A 26569-nucleotide genomic window follows, 5' to 3' on the forward strand; every position below is an offset into this window, starting at 1 on the left:
TTACTATCTCTAAATTTTGCAACAACATAATTGGTTGCTGAAAAGGGAGTTTCATCTTTTGAGTTATCTGTGGGTAAGTGGTACACTTTCAAGGGTAACTTTTATGAATTACCAGTATCTATCCAAAGTAAAAGTAAGGTCTGTGATAGTCTAGAAAATATTCCTTTCAATAGTTTACGTGCAGTAAGGGAAATGTGTGTTTGTCTCATTAAGACACGAACTCCAGCTCTACATTTTTCTAAAGCATTTATTCCTTCTAAGTATTTTTATATTGGGAAAAAAAATTCAATATAGGTTTATTTTTCCAGAGGATAAAAACACTGACAATTGCAATGAAGTATTATCTGAAGTGACAATTAATTCTTGCATCTCCTAAATTACAACCATTTGGCTCAAAAGAACTAACAAAAGGGAATGAACACCAAAATGCTTTGGTTGCTCAAGGTACCATGTTCTCATTGACTACAAGCAAGTCCTTCCCTGAGACACACAAACTTGTATCACAAGAAACCTTTTTTCCCTTTACCCACTGCATCTTTTCTTATATTGAATTACTGACAGAGGTGCAACTTACTGCATAAAATATTCAAAGATATGCAAACATGTTTGGAGCAAGCAGCCACAAATCTACAGTAGCTGCCTGAGAAGCAATTTACTGTGAACACAAACATGTTCTCTACATCTGTTACATGCAGTTGGCTACATCCCTAAAAGAGTTATTCTGCTATTCCAAAATTCTGAAATGTGGTCTGTACAAGCTTGTAGAACAAAATGTTTTATCAAGAATGCTGCTGATACTGTCAGTATTCTTCAAGGGAAAGGGCTACAAAGTGTTGGGAATTTTAGCTCACAATTGCAAAGTCCCTTTTTATTAAATTTGAAAAATGATTTACTCACAAGCCCAAAAGAACCTATTTAAACATCTGCTGCCTCTTTTACCTCTTACCCAGCACAGGACATGATGTTCAGTCTTGACGAACCCAACTACTGCTTCCTCTTGCATGATCATCCCAGCTGATCCAGTCACTTACCAACACCACTTTCCCTAGAGGCTCTAGGCTTGAACCCGAAGGCATCTCACAGGAGCAGAAACACAGGAATGGGAAGAGTATGCTTCAAAAGGATAATTCCTGTCATACAGAAAAATGACAGGAGGGTTTGGCACTCTCTAGGTGTCCAAACCAAGTAATGTGAAGAGCATTCCCTCATTTGCAAATGCAGTCATTATGGGGTTCTCCTCAGCCTCCTACTAGAAACCTGTGATAATTAGTCACAAGCCATCTTCATCCTGCAGCATGTGGCACAGATCCCGTAGCTACCAGCACCAGTGAGGTTTTGACACATATTAGGGTTACAAAGTTTATTAGTGTTTATGCAAATTTTGATTTTGACATAAGCCATGTATTTTTCACTTTGGCTTAAGAAAGCAGAAAATTGCAAGCAGTCATTCTAGCACTCACTTTGCTAAAAACCTCAAGAAATATCAGAAAATATTCTGCTGTAAAAGAAGATTGTTTTCTGTCATGGAAGAAAGAGGAAGAAAACTATTCTCTTCTGATTCTTGTGTACAAATCACTTCCGTTTTATTAACAAACATAACAATGTAAGAAATTAGTATTAAAAAAACTAAAGATGCCATATTTTCTTTGCCGCAAATTGTTACATACTCTCTAGTGACTCTGGGTGCTTCCATTATTCACTTAGTCTCTTAGGATATACTTTCAGCTAAAAAGATATTAAATAACCTTTTAAATTAGATATTAAACCACCTTTTCTCCTAAAGCACAATACAATAAATGGGTGACAGTAAAGAATAATAAATAGAAAAGTTAGTAATAAATTCATTTCTACAAAAGAACAAAAGTAGATCTCCTTTCTAAAATTATTTTTGTGCCTTATCAGTAGGGTAGATTTGGCAGGAGAATCCAGCTTGGATTTACATATATCTGTTTCGAATGTACTCTCTGTACATGAGGAAGTCATCTCGTCCCAGGGGCTGCATGTTTCCTCTTCCAGCCTGAATGTGTGCATGGAAAATCTCTATCGACTTCCTATCAGCTCTTGGAGGCTGGACTTCATAAATATTGTCTTGAGAAAAGGAGGAGATGGGTATTCTGGAAAAAAACAAACATGCAGAATATTTGGAGCTTCAGGAAAAAATTTTCCACACAGAGAGAGAGAGAGAGAGAGAGAGGAGTATTTCTTTCTCTTGAAATATATAGGAGAGTTAATGAGAGGGCAATTTCCCAGTAGATAATTCATTTACCTAGATTTTTATCACTACTGCAGACCTGATAAGACCCAGCTTTCCAAGTAGGGTAATTAGGCAAGTTGTCATTAATCCCATTACAGAATACCTTCTCACTTCCCTTTGCCCTGCCCTCATTTCTTCATCCTTCCTCAGATCTGCTACGGTCAGTAAGTACCCCGGCTAAAGTAGATCTGTGCCATGCATTACAGGAGATAAAGACTTCATTGAGCTATTCACTTAGTACCAATTATAACAAGTGATTATACTCTGAGCCAACACAGGGAAAGGATTAATTAGGTAAGAAATTTCCATCTTGTTATCAGGAAACAGACAATTTATTATAAGCAACAGCACTCAGATATTTTATGAAAATATTTTTTAAATCTTCTTCATTCAACAACTACTATATTTGAATCCTAATATACACCTATTTTTGGGCTCAAAACTTCTCAGGTAAGAAAGTAAACTGGCAACTTACTGTCAAAGCTATTTCATAAGGCAAACATCAACCAGCCCAAATGCAATGAAGGTTCAGATATTAGCATCATTGCCATATTCTACAGAAGCTACGCTACCTACGTGCTTTTCAGGAGACAAGAAGTTATTTTTATGTGTAGAATCTCCTCTTCTGAAGGTAAAAAACAAGTAAGAACTGGAACACTTAAGCAAAGGGAAAGCCCTTCTATAAGTAAAATGCCCTAATAAACTCCTACTTGCATTGTGGGCACAAACTAATGTTTGACCCTGTTTCTAAATGAGGATCTCCATTAAAACTGCCAAAAACTCTTGCTCCCTCATTTTGCAGCCTTTTATTTTAGTAAAATATATTGTATTTTGGATGTTTCATCATGTGACAGTTCATTAGTCTTAAAAAATTACTGCAGCACGTCATGTAGGATATACTAATGTGCCTAATATTCCACTACAACTGGAATATGGTATATAAAACAAAAAAGATTTCCAGATTAAAGTAATACTTTTCAATTTTATATTTCAACTTTGCATAGCCATACATTCATTTGATTACTCTTTGACAGGAATGATAGAATTATTTATACAAATATACTATTGAACTTGAGACAATAAAATCACTGGTCACCCACAGACTTTGGCTGCAGAGACTAAAACTTTTTTTTTTCTCAACAATGTGATAGTTTCTTCTCATCATCACTTCTAGTTTATTTAAGGTGGGTGTTTTCAGAACCAGTAAAAAACATTTGTCTAGATGCTTTAAAAGTAGATTGCTTTTCAAAGCATCCATCGTTTCTGCAGTACTTATTTAACCAGTGTAAAGCATCCAGGCTGAGACTCTAGCAATGCCATTTGACACTAGCACACTGTACTAACTTATTATTGTCACTTTATAATGACAAAAGATGTCACTTACTCAAATATAACTGGTCTGTCTGGTCCATTAGTAAGTGGAAATTAAGTAAAAGAGCAAAACAGAGCCATAACACTAAATTGATGCCTTCTCTGTTTATTGTTTGGTTCCTAAAGATATGACATTTCTGAAGAACTAATGACTCAAAAAAATCCTTTCCTTAGGTACAATGGAAGCTGGGCAGCAAAGTGCATTTCATTTTGAGCATTTAATAACTGAATCTCAATTTTCCTCCTACTTTCATCAACATGATAAAAATATATTGAAAGACCCGCATGTTCATGCATGCCAACTTTGATTAATAACCCTGTATTAAGCTGTAACTATTTGTAGAGTGCTTGTATTATCCAGTCATTTAATTAAAAGTCATTTCTCTAACATATTAATGTAAAAATCTATTCTACTTTATAAGTTTAATATCTTACAATAGTCATAAAGGAGAGCATGTTATTTATGACTTGGCTATCAGGTTTCCCTAGAGACCTGTAGCTTTATGGCCTCCCAGTGAAAATTACGTAGATAGGAACATAAACTTTATGTCATAAAGGATAGCACCCTTGACACGCAATTTTCAATTATTTTCATCCCACTTGTGAGCAGGCTTCCTGGGGTTATGGTTTCACCAAGAGTATCAATGTCTCTATTGCAAAAGATACAGTTAAAACCCTCAGTTATAATGAGGATATTCCACACTTCCAAGGAAAAGTGCATGGTGATGTAGATTAGCTCTCAGACACCTAGCAGTTACCAGAAAGTCACTGCATTTGGTTCAACACTGATTAGTTCTCCTCAAGTCTCTGAAGTATACCTAAACAGTAAGCAAAATGTACCTTTTCACCTTGTTTGAACCCTAAGCAAATATCCACAAAGATGATCAGAGGGCTAGAGCACCTGTCCTATGAAGACAGGCTGACAGAGTTGGGGTTGTTCAGCATAGAGATGAGGGGGCTCCAGGGAGGCCTTATAGCACCTCCCAGCACCCAAAGGAGGCTGCAAGAGAGCTGCAGAGGGACTTTTTTAAAGGGCATGAAGTGATGGGACAAGGGGTGATGGCTTTAAACTCAAAGAATACAGGTTTAATTTAGGCAGTAGGAGGAAATCCTTCACTGTGAGAGCAGCAAGGCACTGGAACAGACCACCCAGAGAAGGTGTGTTTGCCCCATTGCTGGCAGTGTTCAAGGCCAGGCAGGACAGGGCTTTCAGCAACCTCATCTAGTGGAAAGTGTCCCTGCCCATGGCAGGGGGTTGGAACTGGATGGTCTCTAAGAGTCCTTCCAACCTAAAGCATTCTATGACCTGACCTGAAGTACAGGCACCGAAGACAGCTTGGACCTTGATGTGTGCACCAGCCACACTCTGGAACAAGGAGGTTTAAGCGTGCCCACACCCACACTCTTCTTTTGTGCTATAGGGAATCAAAACACTCAATTCCCTTTTCAGGAGGGAATAAAGTTTCTTGTACTCCTAGATAAATGTATGAAGTACATTTGAAAAGGTTTTGAGAGTGTAGTTTTACAACACTATTATTTATATCATACTAAAATTAATACCAGGGAATTAGGAACAGGTGCATTGTGTCAGCCAACAGTAATCACACTACAGTACTTAGAGTCTCTCTTCATACACATTATAACAGATTGTGCTGAAAGTAGTCCAGCTCTGTTTAGCTCTGTTTAGTTCTAAGTAAAATACATCATTTTTTCCTTCATGGAATTTCTAAGAACAAAAAGAAGAATTTCAATATCCTTCCACATCCTCCCCTCAAGTTCAGTATTATTTCACTGCATCACTTTGGTCCCTGTTCAAGTAGCCATTTTTTATTTCTATTCTATACTTGCAGTTTCTAAATTTAAGCCAGAACCTTCTCTTCAGTATTTATACAATTTCTATTTGAATTAATAAATATCACTGCAGCAATATTATAAAAATAATAAATATTTCTTCTTTGTAGTGGCTTCATATATTTGATTAAAATGGTCAAGTGTCTAAAATGGTGAAATGTGGGGTTATTAAAAAAGATTTTCTTGAGAAGTGTTGAAAAGACAGCTAACCTAAGCCTAAATTATATCTCCCTGCTGATTTGAAATCAAAGTTTTAGACTGAGTAATTCATTTTACTGTGAAAAGAACTAGGGTTTGATTGTGTTAGTAACATATATGAAGCAACCACTGGAGATTTAAATTTGTCAGATTTTCTTTTTTCAATTTAAAAAGCATCTAACATCAAATTAATAAAAGTTAGTATAATTTTTCAATTTCTTCAAGAGCTCTTCGAGAAACAAGTGCAAATGGTGCCTCAGCTGCTGTTACTGAAAACCCTCCCTCTCTCCCCCTGATCTTGAGTACACTTTTGTTCATTCTATTTTATCTCTAAAAAGTTAGTATTCTCCAAGGAAATTCCTGATTCAGAGCAGCAATTCACACTCTGAAGTAAGAGAAAGCTTCCTTGTTTCAGAGTTGAACAACATGCCTTTTAAGAATGGCTACATTTATGAATTTAACTAAAAGAACAATCTGTCATCATCCAAATAGTATTTAAACATTTTTTAAAAGTTACAGAACAAAACACAAAGAAAATTTTTAAGCTGTCCAGGGATATATTGTAATAAAAAAAGAAATTACGAACTCTGTGCAGAGCAGCATGTTTGGTAGAACTGTCAAGGAGAGATGATCTACATGACTTTGAGAGGAGGAGTGACAGGAGGCAGAGATTTGTGTGCCCTATGACTTTTACACTTCTACTATTCAGAAACACATTGAAAATTGGGAAAAGAGAAAAATTAACATCTGACTATCCCCAAACCACCAGAATTCTGTGTACAAACTCTCTTTAATGTATTAATTTTACAGCAGCTCAGCATTGGGAAAAAATTTACATTTAAAGAGGTAAGAAAGGAATGATTATCTCCTAGACTATCTTACATGCTGGAAGATTTTGCAATAAAGAAATTGCCTTCATTCATAGCAAAAATATTCTTCTTCTTACAAAATATTTTCTTAATAAACATGCTCACTTAAAACATTGAGACTTGCTCCCTCACTGAAAAACAGTTTTACAGCTTTTAAATTTACTAATTTAATACACATTAGGCATGTTTTATTATAAAACTACAGGCTCACTTACCTACAAATGTGGTATCATCACTTCAAATGTAGCTAATACCATGTGACTAAATACTGCTTTTAGACAGTATTGTCTCATACACAGCATTACATCTGTTTCATGTCATTCTTTCTCAGAATGAGAACTGAGACTCACCCAGTGTCTCTCCCTACTTAGGTATAAATGCTATGTTCAAGGTTTCCTCACTTCACCAGCACAGAGGAGTGGAGAAGAGGCAGTGCAGAAAACAAAGTTGAGGTTTCTGTAAATCAATGGATTGCAGAAAAGCTCTTGCAGTTCTAGGAAATGGTCATGCTGTTGGATAAAGGATCATGTACCCCAGTGACAGAAGTAAATAAAATTCTGCCTTGCCTTGGTGAAACTTTAAGCTGCCTACAGTACAGGAAGATGTCAACTAGAAAAAGGTAGCACTTGATCATCTAAATTGTAAGACCTGGTTCAATATTAGTAAGACATTTGGATAATAGCATGACCCTTTTCTTTCCAGTACACTAGTACTAAGAAGATTGAAATGCAACTTTGAATGTTTTTTAGTGAAGAATATGCAAGAAAAGATTGCCCTCTAAACTCAGTAGATGCAGCACTTTCTGTTAATTCAGGATTGCTAAGACTTAAATACAAGCCCCTTGATACTTCAAAAACAAAAAAACAAAGCAAAAAACAAGACTCCCCAAAAGAACACAAACAAAAAAAAAAACCCCAAAATACACAAACCCTCAAAAAAACAGTTCTTCATGCTATGCATTGAATCCCCTTATGCAGTAAAGAAAATGGAAGTATGACTCTCAAGCAATTTAACATCAAATTTACCTGATCACTATTCATATCTAATGACAAAAGCAAAATAAGGCTAAAGGGAAAAAAGAAAAAGAATACTTACAAATTTATAACTGTGTCCAAGGAGTGTTTTGAGTAAAATTGCTGGCTGCCCTTGTCTTGTTTATGCTGACTCTGTCCCAGCTGAACAAACCTGTGAAAAGCAGTAGATCAAAGAATAAATCAAAGAAATAAAAGAACTATCCCCCAAAAATCATCAAACAAAAGAAAATGACACTAAGAAATGAGATTTTGAATCATGCTATGTAAGTCACTGGTCATGATGCACCTCTCTGGTGAACAAGAGAGATTCTAAAAAATTCATAGAGGGTGGATGCATGAACTTAGAACCTCCTTTGAAAAAAGATTTGCTTATCAATTGGTGTCACCTAGTATGTCATGAGAAGAAACAGGTCTCCCTAAAGAAACAGGCAGCCCTCTACAGTCAACTTCCTATGTCTTTCTCAAAGCAATTAGTCAGAGGAAAAGCCTATGGAAAAATCAGCAAAAGATACAAAGTTTCCTAAGTTTCAGATTTAAGTCAGTCCTCTGCTGAATTCAATCTAGTTTGTTCATCTGAAACACTGTTAGTCCAGATCACTTATTTACAAGCACAACCTTTTGGGACAATTTCTCCATCTCCAAATATTTGCTGGAAGACACTGCCAATGGAAAATACTGTCCTGGGTTATTTTTCTTGGCAATGAAGTGGAACAAAATCTTCTGAAAAGTAGTTTTTTACTAATCTTAGTCACTCAGAATAGAAGGAAAAGTCAGACAGTTTCAAATGTAAATATATGTAGCTATCTTGCACTCAATTTGTTCACTCTCCAACATATCTGTGTCACTGAAGAGACAAGTAAATGTCAGTTGTGATTTACTAGTTTAATTTTCTCAGGCAGAGGGTTTCTCTTAACAGCGAGCTTCCATTTAGCTTAAGAAGTCTTACTGGTCTACTTCAGGAATATTTACTACATTTTAACAAGCAACTATAATTACCAATGCAAAAACAATTGCATGAAAGAGTGTACAGAAGTCAAATGAACAACATGTTCCTAAACAAATTATTGCAGCTTTTTTTTCTGCTCCATTCAGAGTCTATACTGTAGAAACAAAAGCCTCTGAGACAAGCAACATCACTTTGACCGTTAAAAGAATAAATACTTACATTACTAAGTAAGAGAATTTTAAGTGGAAATCAAGATAATGAAGATCTTCTAGTGCAGGAGCCTGCTATTGAAACCGACTTAAAAATCCAAAGGCAAACCAATAATTGCTTCAAATTATTCAATATTTTCTAAATTACAAGACCTAAGTGCATGCAAGCAAGTTTCCTGATGTCAGGAAGATAACCACGCATGGTTGATCTGCAGTGTACAGCCTCCAATTATTTGAAGGACTTCCTGTCCCTTCCAAATTCAACCAACCTGTGCTTCTGTGCTTTCTGTTTTAAAGAGTATTATCTCTGCTATCAGTGAAAACAGGCTGAATAGATCCAAATTTGCTTTAATTTGCTTTTGCAAACAGGCTTAATATAGATCAGTTGATGTAAAGCAACTTAACCTCAAGTACTTTGAATCTGCAAGACTTTAATCCTAATAATGAAAAAACATGTATCATGTCCAGCCTTGTCACGTGGAGTCAGGATCTTACATCCCCATTTCCCTTATTCCAGCCACAGAAAAAGGCTTGATGTGAGAACTGTAATCATACTGTGAAACAAATTGCTGCTATTCTCAAGCGATGTACATTTTGGAAAGTATAGATTTTACTGACATCCTTTATTGCATAAATCAGCACACCAGACCAGAAATAGCACTATGTCTTGTTAGCTAGAAGAGATAAAGAATTTGTAATTTTTTCTATTTTAAAACCTGCATTGCTCGAAGGAAATGAAATAAATGCAAGGTTTATTTTTTCTTTAAAAAGATATAAATAGGGAGCTTCAAAGCCTCCAAGGGGTTTACAGTTTTACATTAACAAGAGATTGAACATTAGTCCAGCCTGAAGAAATTATAAAATTGGAAGTAGCTGGATGTTAACACAGAGTTGTTCATTTGCACAGAGAGACTCTCAGTAGATAACAGCTCACACTCGGCCATTTTCAGAACCACAATAACTAACTGTTGTATCAAAGGATAATTGTCAAATTTGCATCCATCTTCTAGGGTTAAAATAAAAATAGATGAAGGTAAAATTTTCCGATATAATGATAATTATTCTCCTTAACCCTATTCAAGTGTAGTATCCTCAAATGACTCAGCTCATAGGAAATAGGTAGAAATACGAATTTTAAAGAACAGAAGAGTGCAGGAGAAATAGCCACACCCAAAGAAAAATTAGGAGAAAAAAAATTTTAAATAAAAAGAAAAAATGCCTTGAGTGGATTAATGAAGTAAGTCAGGATAAAACCACATATCACCAAATAGACATCACAGTGAATTAAAATTTCTCTTAAAAATTGAAAAGGTTTCAAATATTGCAAGGTAGCTACTGCTATTACACATTAGAAAATAAAAACAAATGCACACAAGGCCATTTCAATGCATGTCTCACAAGTATTCACTTCAATATACACACAGTGCTTTCCTGAGATGAGCTGTAGATTTTTTAGACCCCTATATGACATCATGTTAAACAAAAAGACAACTTCTATTATTTTATATGCATTTTTACAGGATAAGCTATTTCATTATGACTGACTTGAATTGGACTAATTCAACACTTGAAAAATGCAAACCCAACAGTTTATAAAGCTTGCAGTCATGGAACCATTTCTGTGGGATTTACTTATCAATGGAATATGGAATTCCTATGAATTTACTTATTAATTTCTAGGATTATATTAAGTGACAGGTATTTCTTTTGAAGCATCTTTCATTTGACTTAAGCTCCAAATTTTGCTTTTAGAGATGTCTGCAGAGCTTCCACTGAAACCAGAACTGACACAGACAGCTGAAAATAGTTTGATTTTGAAAGAGATAGCATGTATAGGCAAATTTCTCATTTAAATAATCAAAGGCAGCACTTTCACAAACTGCACTTAACTAGCTCAAATTACTCTTTACCGATTACCACTGGAAATTTCTCTCACCTTGCATATATTGCAAGATCATCTTCTGAAGGGATATCTGAAAGATTGACTCCATATACATCTTTTGTTGATTGCACTACATTCTGGGAAATAAGAAAAATTCAGGTTAATAATACTGTACCAACATCCAAAGAAAGTTTTCTCTTAAGAACTTCCTTACAAACAAAAATATCATTTCTGAAGTGCAGACAAAAAACAAACAGGTTTCTCACATCCACAGCAATCTTGGTTTACACATTTTTTTTTAGGAAAATAATTTTTTAAAAATATTAATCAACACATTTATTCAACAAGTAAAGAATTATTGAAAGATATCATCAGCTAAAACAACATATTAGGAGAATAAATTATATTAATAGAACAAAATGGTGTAGTTATTAAATTCTGTTCTGTGTTGAAACTTAATATAGAATAAATCATATTCCTTCAGAATGTTCTCCCACATTCGTTTTCACATTTCCTGCTGTCAATTCTGCAATAATTACAAACCTCAGGTTGAACAAAACTATTTTTATTTTATACATTATGCAATCATGTCAGTCAACTATTACAAGGAATCAATGTACATCCAATAGTTCACTAACTGTGTCTAGTGATTCAGTGCTAAACTGAGGGGAGTTTTCTGACAAGACACATATGACTGTGAGTCAAATTGAAAGACAATTTTCTCTTAGTTCGAAACGATTCAAAGTCAAAGAACTTCAGAAAGGTATATCCTGACCAGAAGTATAAATGCATTTTTTATTAACTTCTCAGAGATGTGAACAGAAAGGAATTAGCTTTTTGAGTTCCCCAGACAATAAGGAATGACATGAATTAACAATGCAAATTATGACTAAAATACAATGCATGAAAAAGTGCTAATAAATTGGAAGATATTTCTTCACATCATTACTAAAAAGTCAGAATAGCTCACCCAATTTTTAAGCCACTGAAATTCAATATTTCAAATCATACTTTGTGTTTACACACACCTTTCATTTAAGCATCTTAAAAATCTAAAAAGGGTATCTTAGGTCTGAGTGCTGAATGTGTTCAAAACAGAGGGAAAAACTGATGTAAGATGAAATATGCAACAGCAGGAATCAATAATAAAATTTCAACTTGGATTTTTATTAAAAAAATATAGAAACAATCTGATTTGCTGGAGAACAGGTACTCTATTATTATTAACTCAATAAAGTCTTAGGAATACTGACTTAGGAATAAGACACTACTGCACTATTGAAGGCTGAAAATCCATTATCTGAGAACACACGACCCTAGGCTAAAGACTGAATAGAATCAAAATTTGAATTTTGGCAAAAAAATAAAAAAATTAAAAAAGGCAGTGTAATTGTCTGTTGCCTATGAGGCACTACATTTCATGCTAAGGTCATAAATACTCAATTTTCTTCAGAAGTGATAACATGCACAATCAATAACCATTTAAATTAGCTGTGACTTTAAAAAAAACAACCTTGCCAAACAACATAAGTATTTTCCTTATATTTCTATACAATACGTTATATAGAATACATTAGCATAACCTTTTGCTAAGACACTTTCAATGGTATCCAAAATGGAGATCTACAAGGAATTTGAATGACTATAACATGAACTAATAAAATAGATACTTCCATAATTCTTCATACAACTCAATATTTTCATTAAATTAGCACCCAAGGGAGTCCAACAAAATGGGAGTTAAGCTAGCAAAAAGAGATTAATAGTCCACAACTGAAAATATACATTCTTTCCACCAGACTGGGCGAATGCAATTTATTTCACTATTTTATTCACTGCCATTATCTGCAACCTTAGTAGCAGTAATAGCATCCGACCTGTGCACATTATCATGTACATTTTTGAAGTTAATTTTTCTTTAAATGCCAGACCACATAATTATGGGGTTTTAAAAGTGTTCACATAAATCAGGTTGAAATTTAGACAGAATGAACATTAATTTACAGTTAATTGACCTAAGCAAGTGGCATCATCCAAAACGAATTGCTTTGTAATTATAAGAGGTGGTTCTCAAGACCTCAGGTTCATACTACATATCTTTCCAGGGGTTTGCTCCAGATTAACTGCCATGAACCTAATGTTGATTAAGTAGGTAGATCAAGTATATTCCTGGAGAAAAGGAATCTTATTTGTATGCTCCAAGGCCACCTAATGATGTGTGCCAGAGCACGGTAACAGACAATAATCAGATGTGCACTACTGCTCTGAATTAACACAACTAATACAGGTGCACTTTACATTCTGTAATGACCCAAATACCTTTCAAATGCCATAGGTTTTTGACAGTAGTTTTCTTTTAATTTAATGCTATTTTCCTCTGTGTTTCACTCTTACATGACAAGAAGAACAGAAAAGGTTAAAAAGCAGTGCTGCTGCAGTTATGCTAATATCTGCACAAAAAAATATACTGGAGACCTTTGTCACTAAATTTCTCAGTGCTTTACTTCTGACTGTTCTATAATGCTTTTTTAAGGGAATGTGACTTTCAAGCTTTCTTGCCTAACACAGTAATTTCTTACCTCTGTGATTTTTGTATTGTCTCCTGCATCAGTCACTTTTACTGGAGTTGAACGTTGAGAAACAGCACCTTCATCTTCTTTATCTGTCCCAGAATCATCTTCAGAACTACTTGACACTGCTTCCTCACTTGGGGGAGGAGGAGCACTAGCAGCTGTTTTGCGCTGAAGCACAGTTTCTTCTCTATTATTTTTGTTCCTATTAGGAAAGCCAGTGTGTATTTACGAACTCAGCAGGATATTTGCAATGAATATTTAAAATTCCTAATCTTGGTTACAATCTTTCCAGGGAAATAAGTTTTAACCTCTGGGGCAACTTTTTATTCATCTTTTTAAATCCCTGATTGATTTCTCTTCTTTAATCTCTTGTTATTCCAGAGCATTTAAAGAAAGCCCAAAGGATTCTGTCAGCCTTTCTCCACCAATTCTCTGATTCTTTACTTAAATTCCTCCCCATATCTGAATAAATAATAAGGAATAAAAATTAATTGAGACATAACATCTTTGGTTTTGATCTTGGAAAAAGTTTCACTTTCTGATTAATAACAGTAGTGACTCTAATAGCTTCCTTAATCTTGATTCCAAATTTTAATGATATTGTCACTTTTTTCCTTTATTTTCCATACATCTCCTCTCAATTTAATTCTTTAATCAGAAACATTTTTTGATGCAGTATATATTTCTCACTCAAGAAATTCTAGTCAATATAAAGAGGTGCCTTATTTATAAGAAGCCTTCAAGATACAGCATCTCTATGTAAGCAGGCTAACACTGAATTTAACTCTATGCACTCTGAAAGATACATACTACTTCACCCCTCAGAAATCATACTGGACTTATGTGCTCTGCATCCTTTCCTACTGGCCACAGAAGAGTATTTAGTTGCAATTTCCTCTTAGACATAGTCACAATCTTTCAGAGAAGGCAGCTAATAAATAGGTATTAGCTAATGAATAGATAGTTTACAGACAAATCCCTGGAAATAGGGAAGGAACATCTCTTCCTTGCTGCAGTGACTGTCCCATGTATCACTGACAGACAGTGTGTGACTTATTCTAAAGGAAGGAAACAGCATGCTAGAGGCTGTGAAAAGAGCACACAGATTGATGCAAATACTATTTGGAGATGCAGGTCTGGTGCTCTCAGCATCACTTGAGCCCTAGTGGAGCACCATTACTGTTACAGATGCTGTCTCTTGAAGTGAAATTCACACAGCAGTTTATCCCTGTACTGAATTAGCCACACATCATATGCTCAAGAAACACATATAAACAAGTAGGAGAGTCCTTCCAAAGGTTCTAAGAGCATGCCCCACCCGCAAGACCATGATTGTATCAGAAAAAATCTTGGAGCTGGAAATGCCTTGGGGAAAATAACACCATGGGTGACTTTGATTTCTGACTCTGCAGAACCTGACACTTCCTTGGACTGAAATTTACAGGAAGTTATGAAGACAAACATTCTTTTTAGGGAAAATAAAGAGATTTTTCCCTACTTTTCTAGATGAGGTGAATGTCACAAGAAAAGGAGTCCTTTCTGAAAATTGAGGAATGGAGCAAGTAGCCCAACACTGCTAAGAGTGTTATCCTCACCCCAGTCCCAACATGTACTCAGCCAAGATCTAAGCATCCTTGGGACTTGAATGCCTACAGACAAAAAGAGATCACCAAATTTCCTTCAGAAATGTCTTAGATCAAAAGATGATGACAAATGAGCAAGGCAAAGGTACCACCTTTTGCAAGGCTAAGTATGGGTGAGGTGCAAGAGTGAAGCTATTTTTTACTCTACAACAGAGTCAATGAAGGGGAAGCCTTATAAGTGATACACAGGCAGTCCTGGAATGTGGCTTTGATGGAGCTGATTCTCTGCCCCACATCAATCCCTAAAAATCCCAATGAAGAGCTTGAAGAAAAGTTCCTGAGAAAATTATATAATGGTCAACTATTTAATGGAGTACCTGGAGACAAATTAGTCCAAAATCTGACATTCTACCATAGTGGAAGAATAAAGCTCATCCTCAAAATACTCATAAACTCAAATTCTTAGCAGAGATAAACTGTGTAACAGTCAAATGGTCTTCCTGTTTATTCCCAGGGAATCAGCAGCCTGAAATGAGGTTCTACTGGTGATAAGTATAGTCTACTCTCAACATTTATTGACAATGAGACCCTCAGGATCAGAGCACATGAGACAGACAACTGTTGTAGTGTTTAACAGAACAGCAAGTTTTCAGAGGAACTTATAAGGCTGTCACAGCACAGTAACTACTGACAAAAGGTTTCCTTATTATGAACTACCAAAGAGAGAAGAAATTCGGGAAGATTCTGCACAGCCCTTGTGGGACACAGCAGTGGAATAAACAGAATTACAAAGCACGTCCAGGATGTAAAAGCAGCTAAATGAAGCATTGATTTGTCCCAGCAACTGTTGCTGGATTGATTTATATAATTTTATCCATAAATATTTTAACAACATATTTTATCAAAGACTATGCTGAAAGTGGCATTTATTGCTGTTTCAGAATATGCACTATTTATGAAAAATTTATCATTTTTTAAAAAGACAACAAGAAAATATGCACTGCTGTCAACTCCAATAGAGAATAGAGCTGCCACTAGGATGAAGAGATGATCAAATTTTAATAACTTATTGGTAAAATCTTCTCATGATTTTCACTTTGAGGAATGAGAGAAAACAGAAAATATTAAACAAGTTGAATTAAGAATTCCTAGTCTCAAATAAAGATCTCAAATTAGATGTGATTTTTCAGTGTACAATTCTGCAGTATAACACCAAGGAATGTTTTATTTCCCATGTAACATAGAATATGTTGCACAGACACACACGTGAGAGTTTATATGTATTCATTACAATTTCATTACTATTAAACCACAACAAAATTCCTGATTTCAGACTTACCCCAACACAGATTTTCCAGTTTCATCAGGTTTACGAACAGTAAACGGACTTGGATCAATTCCCACATTCTTAGGCATAAAATCTCTGCCAAAATAAGAAAGAAAAGAAAAAGTGTTCATGAACAAAGTGCAAGACAAAATTTTTAAATTTTCTGGAAGAACCACCTCTAACATCTATCTGTGAACTAAAAAATAATAAATAAATGAGAGATATTAAGTTCTAATTTTATCATTTTAAGTTGATGTATACATAACCAAAGTTTTTAAAAAGCTTTCAGTTGCATTATTTAGTTCCATAAAACAGCTGCAAGTATCACCACTTGCCAAAGATGCTAAAGCACTGTGCTCCATTCCTGTGCTGAAGAAGCCTGGTAACTCAGGGCTTTGTATATTGTTTTCAAAATGCTGCCAACACACAAATTGGGTCAAACAGCTACATGAAACATAATCTGCCTGGAAGTCTTTAGCCAAACCATGATTCAGATTATGCTCAGAATATCCAGCTGACTGCTGCCAATTAAAAAAAAATAATAAAAAATAATAATTATAACAAAAATCTGACCAGCTGTGAGAACCAGATGAACTGAGGAAAACAACTGCAAAATGGGAGCAGAACAATGAGAAAACAATTTTTTTGAAAGTAGCCTCTGTGATCTGAGTCAACAGAGAAAAGTTCATCTCTCAGCCATCAAGTGCCCAGACACCAGGCACTCCATAACAAAAAATAATTTGAAATCTAATTGCTATTTTAACTGACTTTTTTTAAGAGTAACATTTCCACACAGCATTGTGATTTAATTTCAAGAACTTTGCTAAATTTGAAATCACACATATTTAACCAAATAAATCAAATGCATATTTAATTCACACCAAATCAACTTCCAGTCAAGGATTTAGAGCCACAAAACATCCCAATATACCGTGTAGAATTGGTCATTGCCAAGCAGAAGGTCTCATCAAAACTGCTCAACTCATATGGCCTAAAAAACTCATTGTGGATATCAATTTCCTCTTCATATTTGTGGAATTTCTTCACTGTCAACTTGCGTCTGTTTTCAGCACATGTCACTGAGGAGAAAAAAATCTTTTTACTAGCAATTACTGACTCTTGCAAAAAATCTAATCAAACAGTAGTCTGCTCTCCTATCCACCATGCCAGGCAATTTTTTTCTACATTCATATCCCATCTGAGACAAGGAAATATGACATGAAGAAGATGTATTGCACATCTTTAATAAATATGCATTATCAACCACTGTAATTTGATTTCACTTTATGATGACAATTCCTAATAAAACATGCTCCACAACACCACAGAGAAATAAGACACACTAGCTATATTGACAGAAAATAAGAAAGAGAGAAAAAAGACACACTAGCTATAATTAGGAATAGGTTCACCAGCACAGACTATATATGCTAATAGACAAGAAAAAAAAATAAAATAATTAAGTGTGCCCTGGCTCATGAAGGTCAAGTTTTAGCCACTTAGGTACTATTGCAACCTGCAATTGAAAAATCATATCTCCTTGAGGGGGGGACGGGGGGAGGAGGCAAAGAAGTATTTAGAAACCATTATGGAAAAACGTTTTTTTCCCCAGATTTGGAATCTAAAACACTTTAAAAGCATTTGTGACTAAAACTTCTTTTTCAAGATAGTCTGCAAGGCAAGGAGCAAATATAGATCCTACCTTCATCAAAAGGAAGAGGTAAATGCTTTAGCACACCTGTGGTCCACCAGAAGGTATAGCTGTACAGGAAAAACAGAAGCAAAATCGATACAGGAAATTGGATCTTGTATCCAGCCTATCCAGTTTGAATGTAACATTTACTCATCCATACAGTGTCACTTCAATAAACATTGCTGAATTGGATGGAGCATTTCAAGAGGCCCCTGTCCAACTACTTTGCTCTTAAATGAAGAAATTTAAACACATGAAGTGCAATACAGGTATGGACAGAAGAGTGGTTTTGTTTCATTTAAAAAATATGTTTCAGGTGACTACCTCTACAGCACTGAAAAATTAAGTCTTAGTACATAACAAAAGTATTTATGTATTTCTTTTCTTTTGGCTGTTGCAGGGTGGGAGGAGTGGGGGGAAGGCATCCCCTCCCACATATTATTCAGATCCCAAAATATAGGATAAAGTTAGGAAGAAGTGAAGGTCAATGATAACAAGAATGGATGATTGTCAAAGCAGCTGACTTCTACACAAAGAAATACATTTTCATGTAACAGCTGTCATGAGCGAGTGCCATTGGTGTATCTAACAGCAAAATTCAAGCCCTGCTGGAAGCTTATTCAGGATTCCTGTAAAACAGCAAAGGAAGTCATGCAACATTCATAAAACAAAGCATGTTTTATCTTTCATTCATGTTTACACATTTTTATTATCTCTTCTCAAATATACTTTAATTTCTTCTCTGGTTTATTCAGATAGTTCCTTCTATTTCATTACACAGAATGAAAACACAATTGTCTTCATTGATTTTTATTTCAAATACGTGTGTATTCACAATACTATGAGGGCTCTAATCAGAGTATTAATGTGGTTATCTCCTACTCCTGTCAATGTAGCCATCTGCAGCAGACACAATGGGTATATTCCCATGGCCAGGAATAGGCTTGTTAGTGGAATTCAGGAGATGATACAGCACAGGCAGGAAAACACACTTCAGTTCCAAGAATTGTGTATATCCTAGACAGTAAAGAATGAGTTATGGCTGATGGTCCTGCCTCTCCTCAAACTCCCATGCTAGTAAGCTATTTTCTCCAGTGCCTTCAGAAATTATGCAGACACACCCAGTTTTGTTGCCTGCATAAATGATAAGTAACATGGCAACACAAAGTCTCCTTTTCCATATTCACTGTCCTTTCACATGAATCATAAATTACATAGAAGATATGAACCTTATTAAATATTTTCCCCCTGATGAGGGGGTAATTACAATATAGGAAAAGCACAGATAGTCAAAAGAAGTTTCGATGACAGGACACATCATCTTCCTTCTCCTATATCTTTGATTTCATTGTGAGTGTCACTATTTCTTTTGCTGCTGTGCCCAAGGAACCTACAAGAGGCACTACACAGACAGGCAGGAAAAAGTTACACAAAGAACTTGTCCAAATGTTTGGTAGAAACAAAAAATTACTTGGAGGATTTTTTTCACATATTTGTTTTACCTACTTATTACAGGAAGGTATAATTCTATTCACATAATGAAACATCTTGACTGTATATTGTAACTGCTCAGAAGAAATTCTGATTAGAATGAAAGGTAAAAAAGTTAACAAGTAAATGAACAGTAGCAACATTTCTTTTTAATATTCCACCTCATTTGAGAACAGTATGTGTGACAAATAAGAGATGGCTGTTTTAACAGAGTAACAGATGAAAGGGAGACTAGAACATTTGCATATTTGCAATATATCAGCTGAATTAATTTTAGACATGCAATAATGTTCAGAACGAGTAGTCAAGAAAATTAATATTGCATGTTAAATGTATGCCTGAAATAGCCCTTGGTTGTATGGCTCATATAAGCTACCTTTAAGAGAAGCCTCAGGAGACAATACAAGAGGACTGAAATTCAGAAAGAGCCATATCACGTGCCAGCTGCTATGACAGGTTAACAGAATAAGCAGACAACAGGGACTGATCGCACTGGTTAAACACTTGCAGTTTTGCCCAGACAAAAATCTAAATGCAGATATTCAGATCTGCCATTTGTACTAAAGAGCTCTATGGCTCACAGAATGAATAAAGATAAAACCAGACAAAATCCTAAGAGATTATTTAGTTGACAAGTTCAGTACTGTCCTTTTTGTTAAAATGGATTTTTTTTAATGCACAGTATTTATAGTCTTCAAAGGAATAATTTCCCTCTGTGAAGCAATCAAATTAATTTAAAATTTTTATACTTTATTACTTCTGTTTATTACGATGCAACTACAGTGGAATGCAATTGAAGAAAAATAGTCTTCAAAACAGGCTAGATATGCTGAAAGGAAGGTAGAAAATCATGGGTTTCTTGGTATGCACAGCTGCAGTCTAAGTGCAGTACATAGAAAAATAAATATTATCCTAATCACATAATCTCAAATTCAACCATTAATAAATCTGACAATGAAGAATGCACCTGTATATTGCTTAATGAAACTGTAGTAACTGTACTTCAGTAAAACAGTGAAGCATTTTACACTGAAGGATAAAATTTCATATGAAATTAACCTTCTTTTTAAGTATGACAGGAAAATAACATACTAAACCAAGTCCTTTGAAACACCTACATTCAGCATTTTTTTGTAATCTCTTGAAGGTGTTTTTTTAAAGCTTTTGTATAAACATAAAAAACAGCAAGTTTTTTGACAGGCTGACCTAATTATTTGATTAGCAACGTGTATTTTTTAGAATTTATTAGCGGAATAACCAAACAAAACAAAAAACCAAAACAGCAAAATACCTTTGCCTGGTCTGTGACAGACTGAGAGTGTTCTTCTGATGCAAATAAAAATCAGTAGGAAGTTCCCAGAGATGTGGCTTTCCTTCTGCAGGCTTGAACACTCCCAGAAAGAGATTGATAGAATCTTGCCTGTCCGCATCTGTTAGACAAGAGGCACACTTTATACCAGGAGCACTGCACAGCTCAAGCCCATTCAGACACTGCTTCTCTTTGCTCCTCAGAGACAGAGTCTGTGTCCTACGACTGCTGCAGGGCCCTCTGGGCTTCAAGCAGCATCCTGGAACTTCATTTACAGCAAACTTGCTACGCTGCAGGGAACGTGGGGCTGGTACCAATGCTGCCTCTTCCCTTGGCTTCTCCCTCAGGAGCCCAGACTTGGCAGAAATCAGACCTCACACTGCAATTCTGTCTTCCATGTGTGTGCATCAAGCACATGCATGGATTCAGACATGTTTCAGGAAATCTGACATACCTTAGTGAATTCACCGCAGCCTAAATAGCTGAAAAATGACTTAATGAAATTAAACAATATCCATACAACACAAGTTTCCCAAAAAACATACAAATTATGAACTCTTTGGGATTTTCTTGCCAATACATAGTAAAATTATTAAACTTCACGAACACCTGTTAGTAATTTGGTCTTGTTTCCTGTTGGTTGAAATTATCAATTTAGCTTGTCATACTTTAAGTTCCACCAAATTGTTACTCAACACCTGTCTTACTTTTTCTCATCTGTACAACTTAATTAATAGTAATTATCTTAAGAGCATTTAGGTCAACACATGAAAATACTTTCTTATCTGAGTAGATTATTTTTGGATTCATGTATCTTGAATGAGAGACAAGCAGTACATGTGTACATGTGGCTAAGAGATTTATTTAGGAGGCAGTGATAGCAGGCCTCTTTTAACCCTGCTCTGAATGTTACCTACTGTATAACTCCAAGCGAATTACTAAAATTTTCTGAGTCTGTTTAATTCAGATTAATTAATTAATAAAATACACAAGCATTAAAAGAAGTTTCTCAGATGAGAAACACAAGGAAATGCTGATTCGTGAACTAGCCAGCCCTCAATGCAAATTTTTATTTGCATTTTAAAGGATATATAATGGATAGCAACAATAATAAATGCAGTGCAGCAAATCACCATCTTATTCTAAAACTGTTTCCTTTTTCTCTCCTTTCTCAGAAAACTTCAAGAACAAAATGATCTCTCTCAATGTGCCACATTAACAAGCTAGCTGTTGCCATTTGAACAGGCAGTGTTGGACAGTGAACCTTTAAATTTCATTGAAACAACGTATTTTAATATGCAATAAAAGTGCAACAAAGTAAATGTGACACTGAATGCTACATTTTAACAATGTCATCTTCAAACACAAGGTATGCATACAACATCAAAAATACATGCCTCAAACGGAATCAAATACCAAAATATTAAGTAAATTGAGGGAAGTGTGCAGCACCTTTAAGAAAATTTCATTCAAAGACAATCTTAACTTCAGTGAAGACTAATGTCTGTTTGTGTACTTTCCTACAAGTTCATTGAGATGACAAGATGGAAATAAATTTTATTTATTTCTATTTTTTTCTTCTCTTAGTAACATCTTTTTTAGAACTAATTCTTTTATTACTAAAAGGCATGCATATCATGACTATCCTTGCAATCAGACCACAACCCCAAATGTGGATGTAGAACTTTGCTCAGGCTTCCAACCATTTCAGTGGCTGGCAAAAAAATGAACATCTCAGAGGTTTGTTCCATTCTCCATGTCACAGAAGAGGTGACACTGCCAGTGTGCTACCTTTGGCAAATAAGAATTCATGAAGCTAGACTTTATTGCCAATGCAAACAGTAAGAGACCACATCACTGAAATAAACAAGTTCTCCATTTCCCATTTAGTTTGGACAAATATGATATGCAAATTACATGATTTACATTCAGAAATGTTAATCTGAATGGTGTGCTCTCAACATTGTTATATGCACAAAAGCAATAATTTCAGCCAAAGAAATCAGAGATCACTGAAATATTTCTAGCCATTGTCCAACTCACTGTTTTTAAGTTCACAGTCTCTAACTAATTGCAGTCTACTAGGACAAAAAGGTATTTCCACCCTTTGCTATGCAACTTTTCTGCAAAAGAGTAATAGAGGACTGACACAATATTTATAACACAGTCACACTCAGTGTTTGCCCTTCTGACATGTCTTAGACTGTCCTTTGATCATTCTTTTACATCTTTTGCAAGACTTCTAAACACACCACACTCTTTTTTTTGTTATTTTGCATAAAATAAGGCTCAGCATTTTTCAAAGAAGTTTTCTGTTAGCAGTGTTGCCCAGAAGAAAGTAGAACACCCAATGTTCAATTAATAAGTGATATGAGCTAGTGATGGAGTAAGTTAATATTTTACAGCTTATTTAACTGAAAAAATTGCTTATTTACTTGGTTTTTGAATTTAATTTTGTCTTTTCTACCACAGATTTAACAGTTTGTAGCTCCTATTTACACAAAACAATTACACACATTACAGCTTGCTTTGTTTTGTGCTCTCAGAAACACCACAAGAAATACTCCACATGAAGCCTTCTACTCATGTTTATATTTACCATTTTCCTTATATTTGCTGAAGACATTCTGTCCAACATTTTAAAACTCTGTAATACCTACCTGCTTCTCTATCGATCTTCAAATGCAACTGACAGATGCAGTTCTACATGTGTGCATTTTCTAAATAGAGGACTGCATGCTACAACATAGGATAAATAAATATATCATCAATCCAGAATACCTATTTGAGATGTTACTGAATTATTTCAAAATTATAGTAGAGAGGAACTCTGTCATAAGATCATAGTGTAGATTATTGAAACATCATGAGTAAGATGTTTTGTAAACAATGGCTTGAAAGAAAGCACTTAAATTTACCTGAGAAAGCATTACTATAATATCTTGAGAGTGTTTGCATAATATCTTTGGAATGCTGAGTCCACGGAGCAATCTTTCTGTATGTTTTTACTCTGTGGACAAGCTGAGAGCCTCCGTACTGCAGAGAAAGCGTGTCCCCATGATCTTCATATAATTCTTCAAATAATCTGAAGGAAAAACAAAATATGTCATCTATCAAACTACTGAATAGAATTTTTAAAGAGGAAATACAATAAAGTCTTTCTGCAAATGCAATACAATTTCTTCTTCTTTATTCAGATAAATATGTGGAAATTTTATTCAGACATAATAATTATTAAGAAGGTTTAGATTTATAAGATTTTCATTACTTTCTAATATAAAAGAAGAGGTTCACACAAACAGAGTATGCAGTTCTGCAGATTCAGGAAGAAGATTAACATGTCCTACTATTTAATGGGGAGAAAACAAACAATATATCTTCACTAACCAAGGCATGTTTAATACTCTAAAAGGGACAGAACATATCAATATCTCAAGGCTACATTTTCTGTTAAGTGCATCAGGAATGAAGTTAGCATAACCTTCCAAAAACCTCCACAGTTACAATAACGATGGCACAAAGGTACAAAATGAATAAACATGACTTGTAAGAAAAGCATATGGCAGTCAGGTAACACTTGCTGGAGCTGTAAAATCTTGATGTAAGCAGAAAGCAAAAAGAATTGGCTAAGAATTGACCTGAACAAAGAGACCTGGCTAAAAAAACCAAAGAAGTCTTCTGGCATCAAGAAGTTGACACTATCCAAACTGGGAGAGCAAAAATTAAACAAGCTTCCTAACAATGACAAAAACAAGACAACAGTCTCAGAAAAAGAAACTATCTTCAGGAGACAGCGCTCAGTCTAAAAGATAAAAGATTGAAAAATGCTTCTCAGAAATGGAGACTATGGCCTTGCTTAAGCAAGACGATGACAAGGATGATATTTTGCTAAAAAATGCTGGAAGTTTAGTTAAAAGGCAAAAAACCCCAAACCAGAACAAAACAAGCCCCAACCCCTCCCCAAAACTGAAAAGCAAACCCAAGCACCAATGTGGGAATGCATTTCACATCAGTATAGGAAGACAAAGTAATTCAGGCTTCTACATGTAATACCTGCAGAGGAAAGAAGTCCTTGAGGAGTGAAAAGGAAGATAGAAACAAACAACAAAATAAAATTAAAAAAAAAAAAAAAAAAAAAAAAAAAAAAAAGGCATCAAAACAAGACAACAAAAACATTCCCCTAATAAAATTTCCAACAAAAGGGACAGTACTGCATATGTAACCTAGCAACCATCTGACTGAAGTTTGCCTGGAAAGGATCTGGATGAAGAACATTTATCTGAGCAGCAAATCAATTTCTGTAAAAAACTAAATAGCTGTCCAGCAAATCTTCTGTCCTTGGTCAAGTACAATAATATCAATTAGGAGAAAGCATCTGCTAAGTAATTAAAAAAAAAAAACAAACCAAAAAACAAAAGAAAAGCCCCAAATCAACAGATAAAAAACCCCCAAGAAATAACCCCAAACTCACTTGCCTCCACACAAATTGTACAGAGATCATACACCATGTATGAGAATCTCATTTGTTTCTTTGGGTTTGGTAGGTTGGTTTGTTTTTGTTTGACCAGTAGCCCCAGGAGGCTGCACAGCAACTGGTATTGGCAACAGGAGTTATTTATTCCCAGAGGTAAATGAGCAGCTCCCAGCAGCTGGGACATGGTGGATGAGAGGCACTGCTAGCACACCCAGGAAGCCACCAGTGGGTGCTCTCCCTGGCCACCAGACAGAAGCCAGGAGCCACCACTTGCACAGTGAACCAACATGATACAAGTTAGGTGGTTTCACCAGCACATTCCAGCTCCAGGCACCAGGCAAGTGCTTGAAACTAATGGGAAAAAAGAGGAGCTGAAGTTATATCTCAGTTGAAGGGGACTGAAGTCCAACTACTTGTGGCTTCTGAATACAGGTTAGGTCTCCATGCTCCAAAACTATCAAACCACTAGCTAAAATCAGCAATGAAGCCGTAAGTTTCACAGTCACAACAGCAGCTTAAAGGAATAAAAACACAGCACTTTAAAGACTCCTACATTAATTTCTGAAGCATGTGTACAAGTTAAGCAGCTTAGTTCACCCTGACTCTCAAAGCAGTTCAATACAAATGCTGGGTTTTCATAAGGGATTTGAGGATGCTTGTATTGACACTTGATCTGAAAGAATAATTTTGCTGAAAAACTTCAATAAATCAAAAACCATGAAATCCTTCTGAAGAAAAAGTAGGAAATAGCAAGGTAAGATGTACTTCTATACAATTACCAGTTTGGCATTCTCCATGAGAGCACGTATTTATTTCAGTTTTTACTCTCAGTCAGCATTTTGCCTCAAGCAATTGAAACAAGTGTAAAAGACTGGGCCAGAGGTTTCCTTAAAATTATTTCAAAGGAAAACACATCTCTTTAAGTTTCGGCATATAAATAGAATGAAGTCAAGCAGTCATATTGTAAGACTGATTAACATACTTTTCCAGAAGATGGAACTTTCAGCATAATGGGATTTTCTCAAGATTTCAAGGATGAAAGATGTTTTAAACTTGGATGAATAAACATTAAAATATACCAGTAGAAATAACTGTATGCTTCTTCTACATGGGCATAATTCTCCATAATATTCTTGACTCAAAATTAAAACCATGACACACTCTATTAATCTATCTTACCTTACAGCATCTGTATCAAATTGCAAATTTGGTTTATCGATCAATCCCAATGAATACAACTGGTAGGCCAAAGCACATTTCCCCACCATAAACTGCGCTGTGTTAGTGCGATCTAAACAGTCCACGCAGTTGGTTCGGAGGACTCCAGTCTGGTAAAGCAAACCAAATAAAAGATTTACCTTAATCAACAAATTACTACACTCATGATTATTACTTTTTTACTACTAGCTAAATCTTTTCAAATCTCAAATTATGTCTTCACAAAAATTTGATGAAAGACATTTCTAATAAAAGTTCAAAAACAATTCATCCCTAGCAAGCTACAT

At 35.2% G+C, this 26569-nt stretch overlaps 1 protein-coding gene across 2 annotated transcripts in view; it reads right to left on the reverse strand.

Annotated features, from left to right (window-relative positions):
- Window positions 1–229: 229 nt before the first annotated feature.
- Window positions 230–26569, reverse strand: part of FIG4 (FIG4 phosphoinositide 5-phosphatase) — a 52217-nt gene continuing 25877 nt past the window's right edge. For both annotated transcript variants that reach the window (XM_083857166.1, XM_083857167.1), the window contains 10 exons: window positions 26244–26392; window positions 23509–23675; window positions 20573–20711; window positions 17800–17858; window positions 17029–17176; window positions 16110–16193; window positions 13194–13389; window positions 10669–10751; window positions 7639–7728; window positions 230–2114 (listed from right to left, as the gene is read on the reverse strand). In XM_083857166.1, the coding sequence (XP_083713292.1) occupies window positions 1937–2114; window positions 7639–7728; window positions 10669–10751; window positions 13194–13389; window positions 16110–16193; window positions 17029–17176; window positions 17800–17858; window positions 20573–20711; window positions 23509–23675; window positions 26244–26392 (1293 nt within the window). In that variant the 3' untranslated portion in view covers window positions 230–1936. The remainder of the gene's footprint in view (window positions 2115–7638; window positions 7729–10668; window positions 10752–13193; window positions 13390–16109; window positions 16194–17028; window positions 17177–17799; window positions 17859–20572; window positions 20712–23508; window positions 23676–26243; window positions 26393–26569) is intronic.

Source organism: Zosterops lateralis (genome assembly GCF_965231275.1).
Source record: "Zosterops lateralis genome assembly, chromosome: 3".
NCBI lineage: Eukaryota > Metazoa > Chordata > Aves > Passeriformes > Zosteropidae > Zosterops > Zosterops lateralis.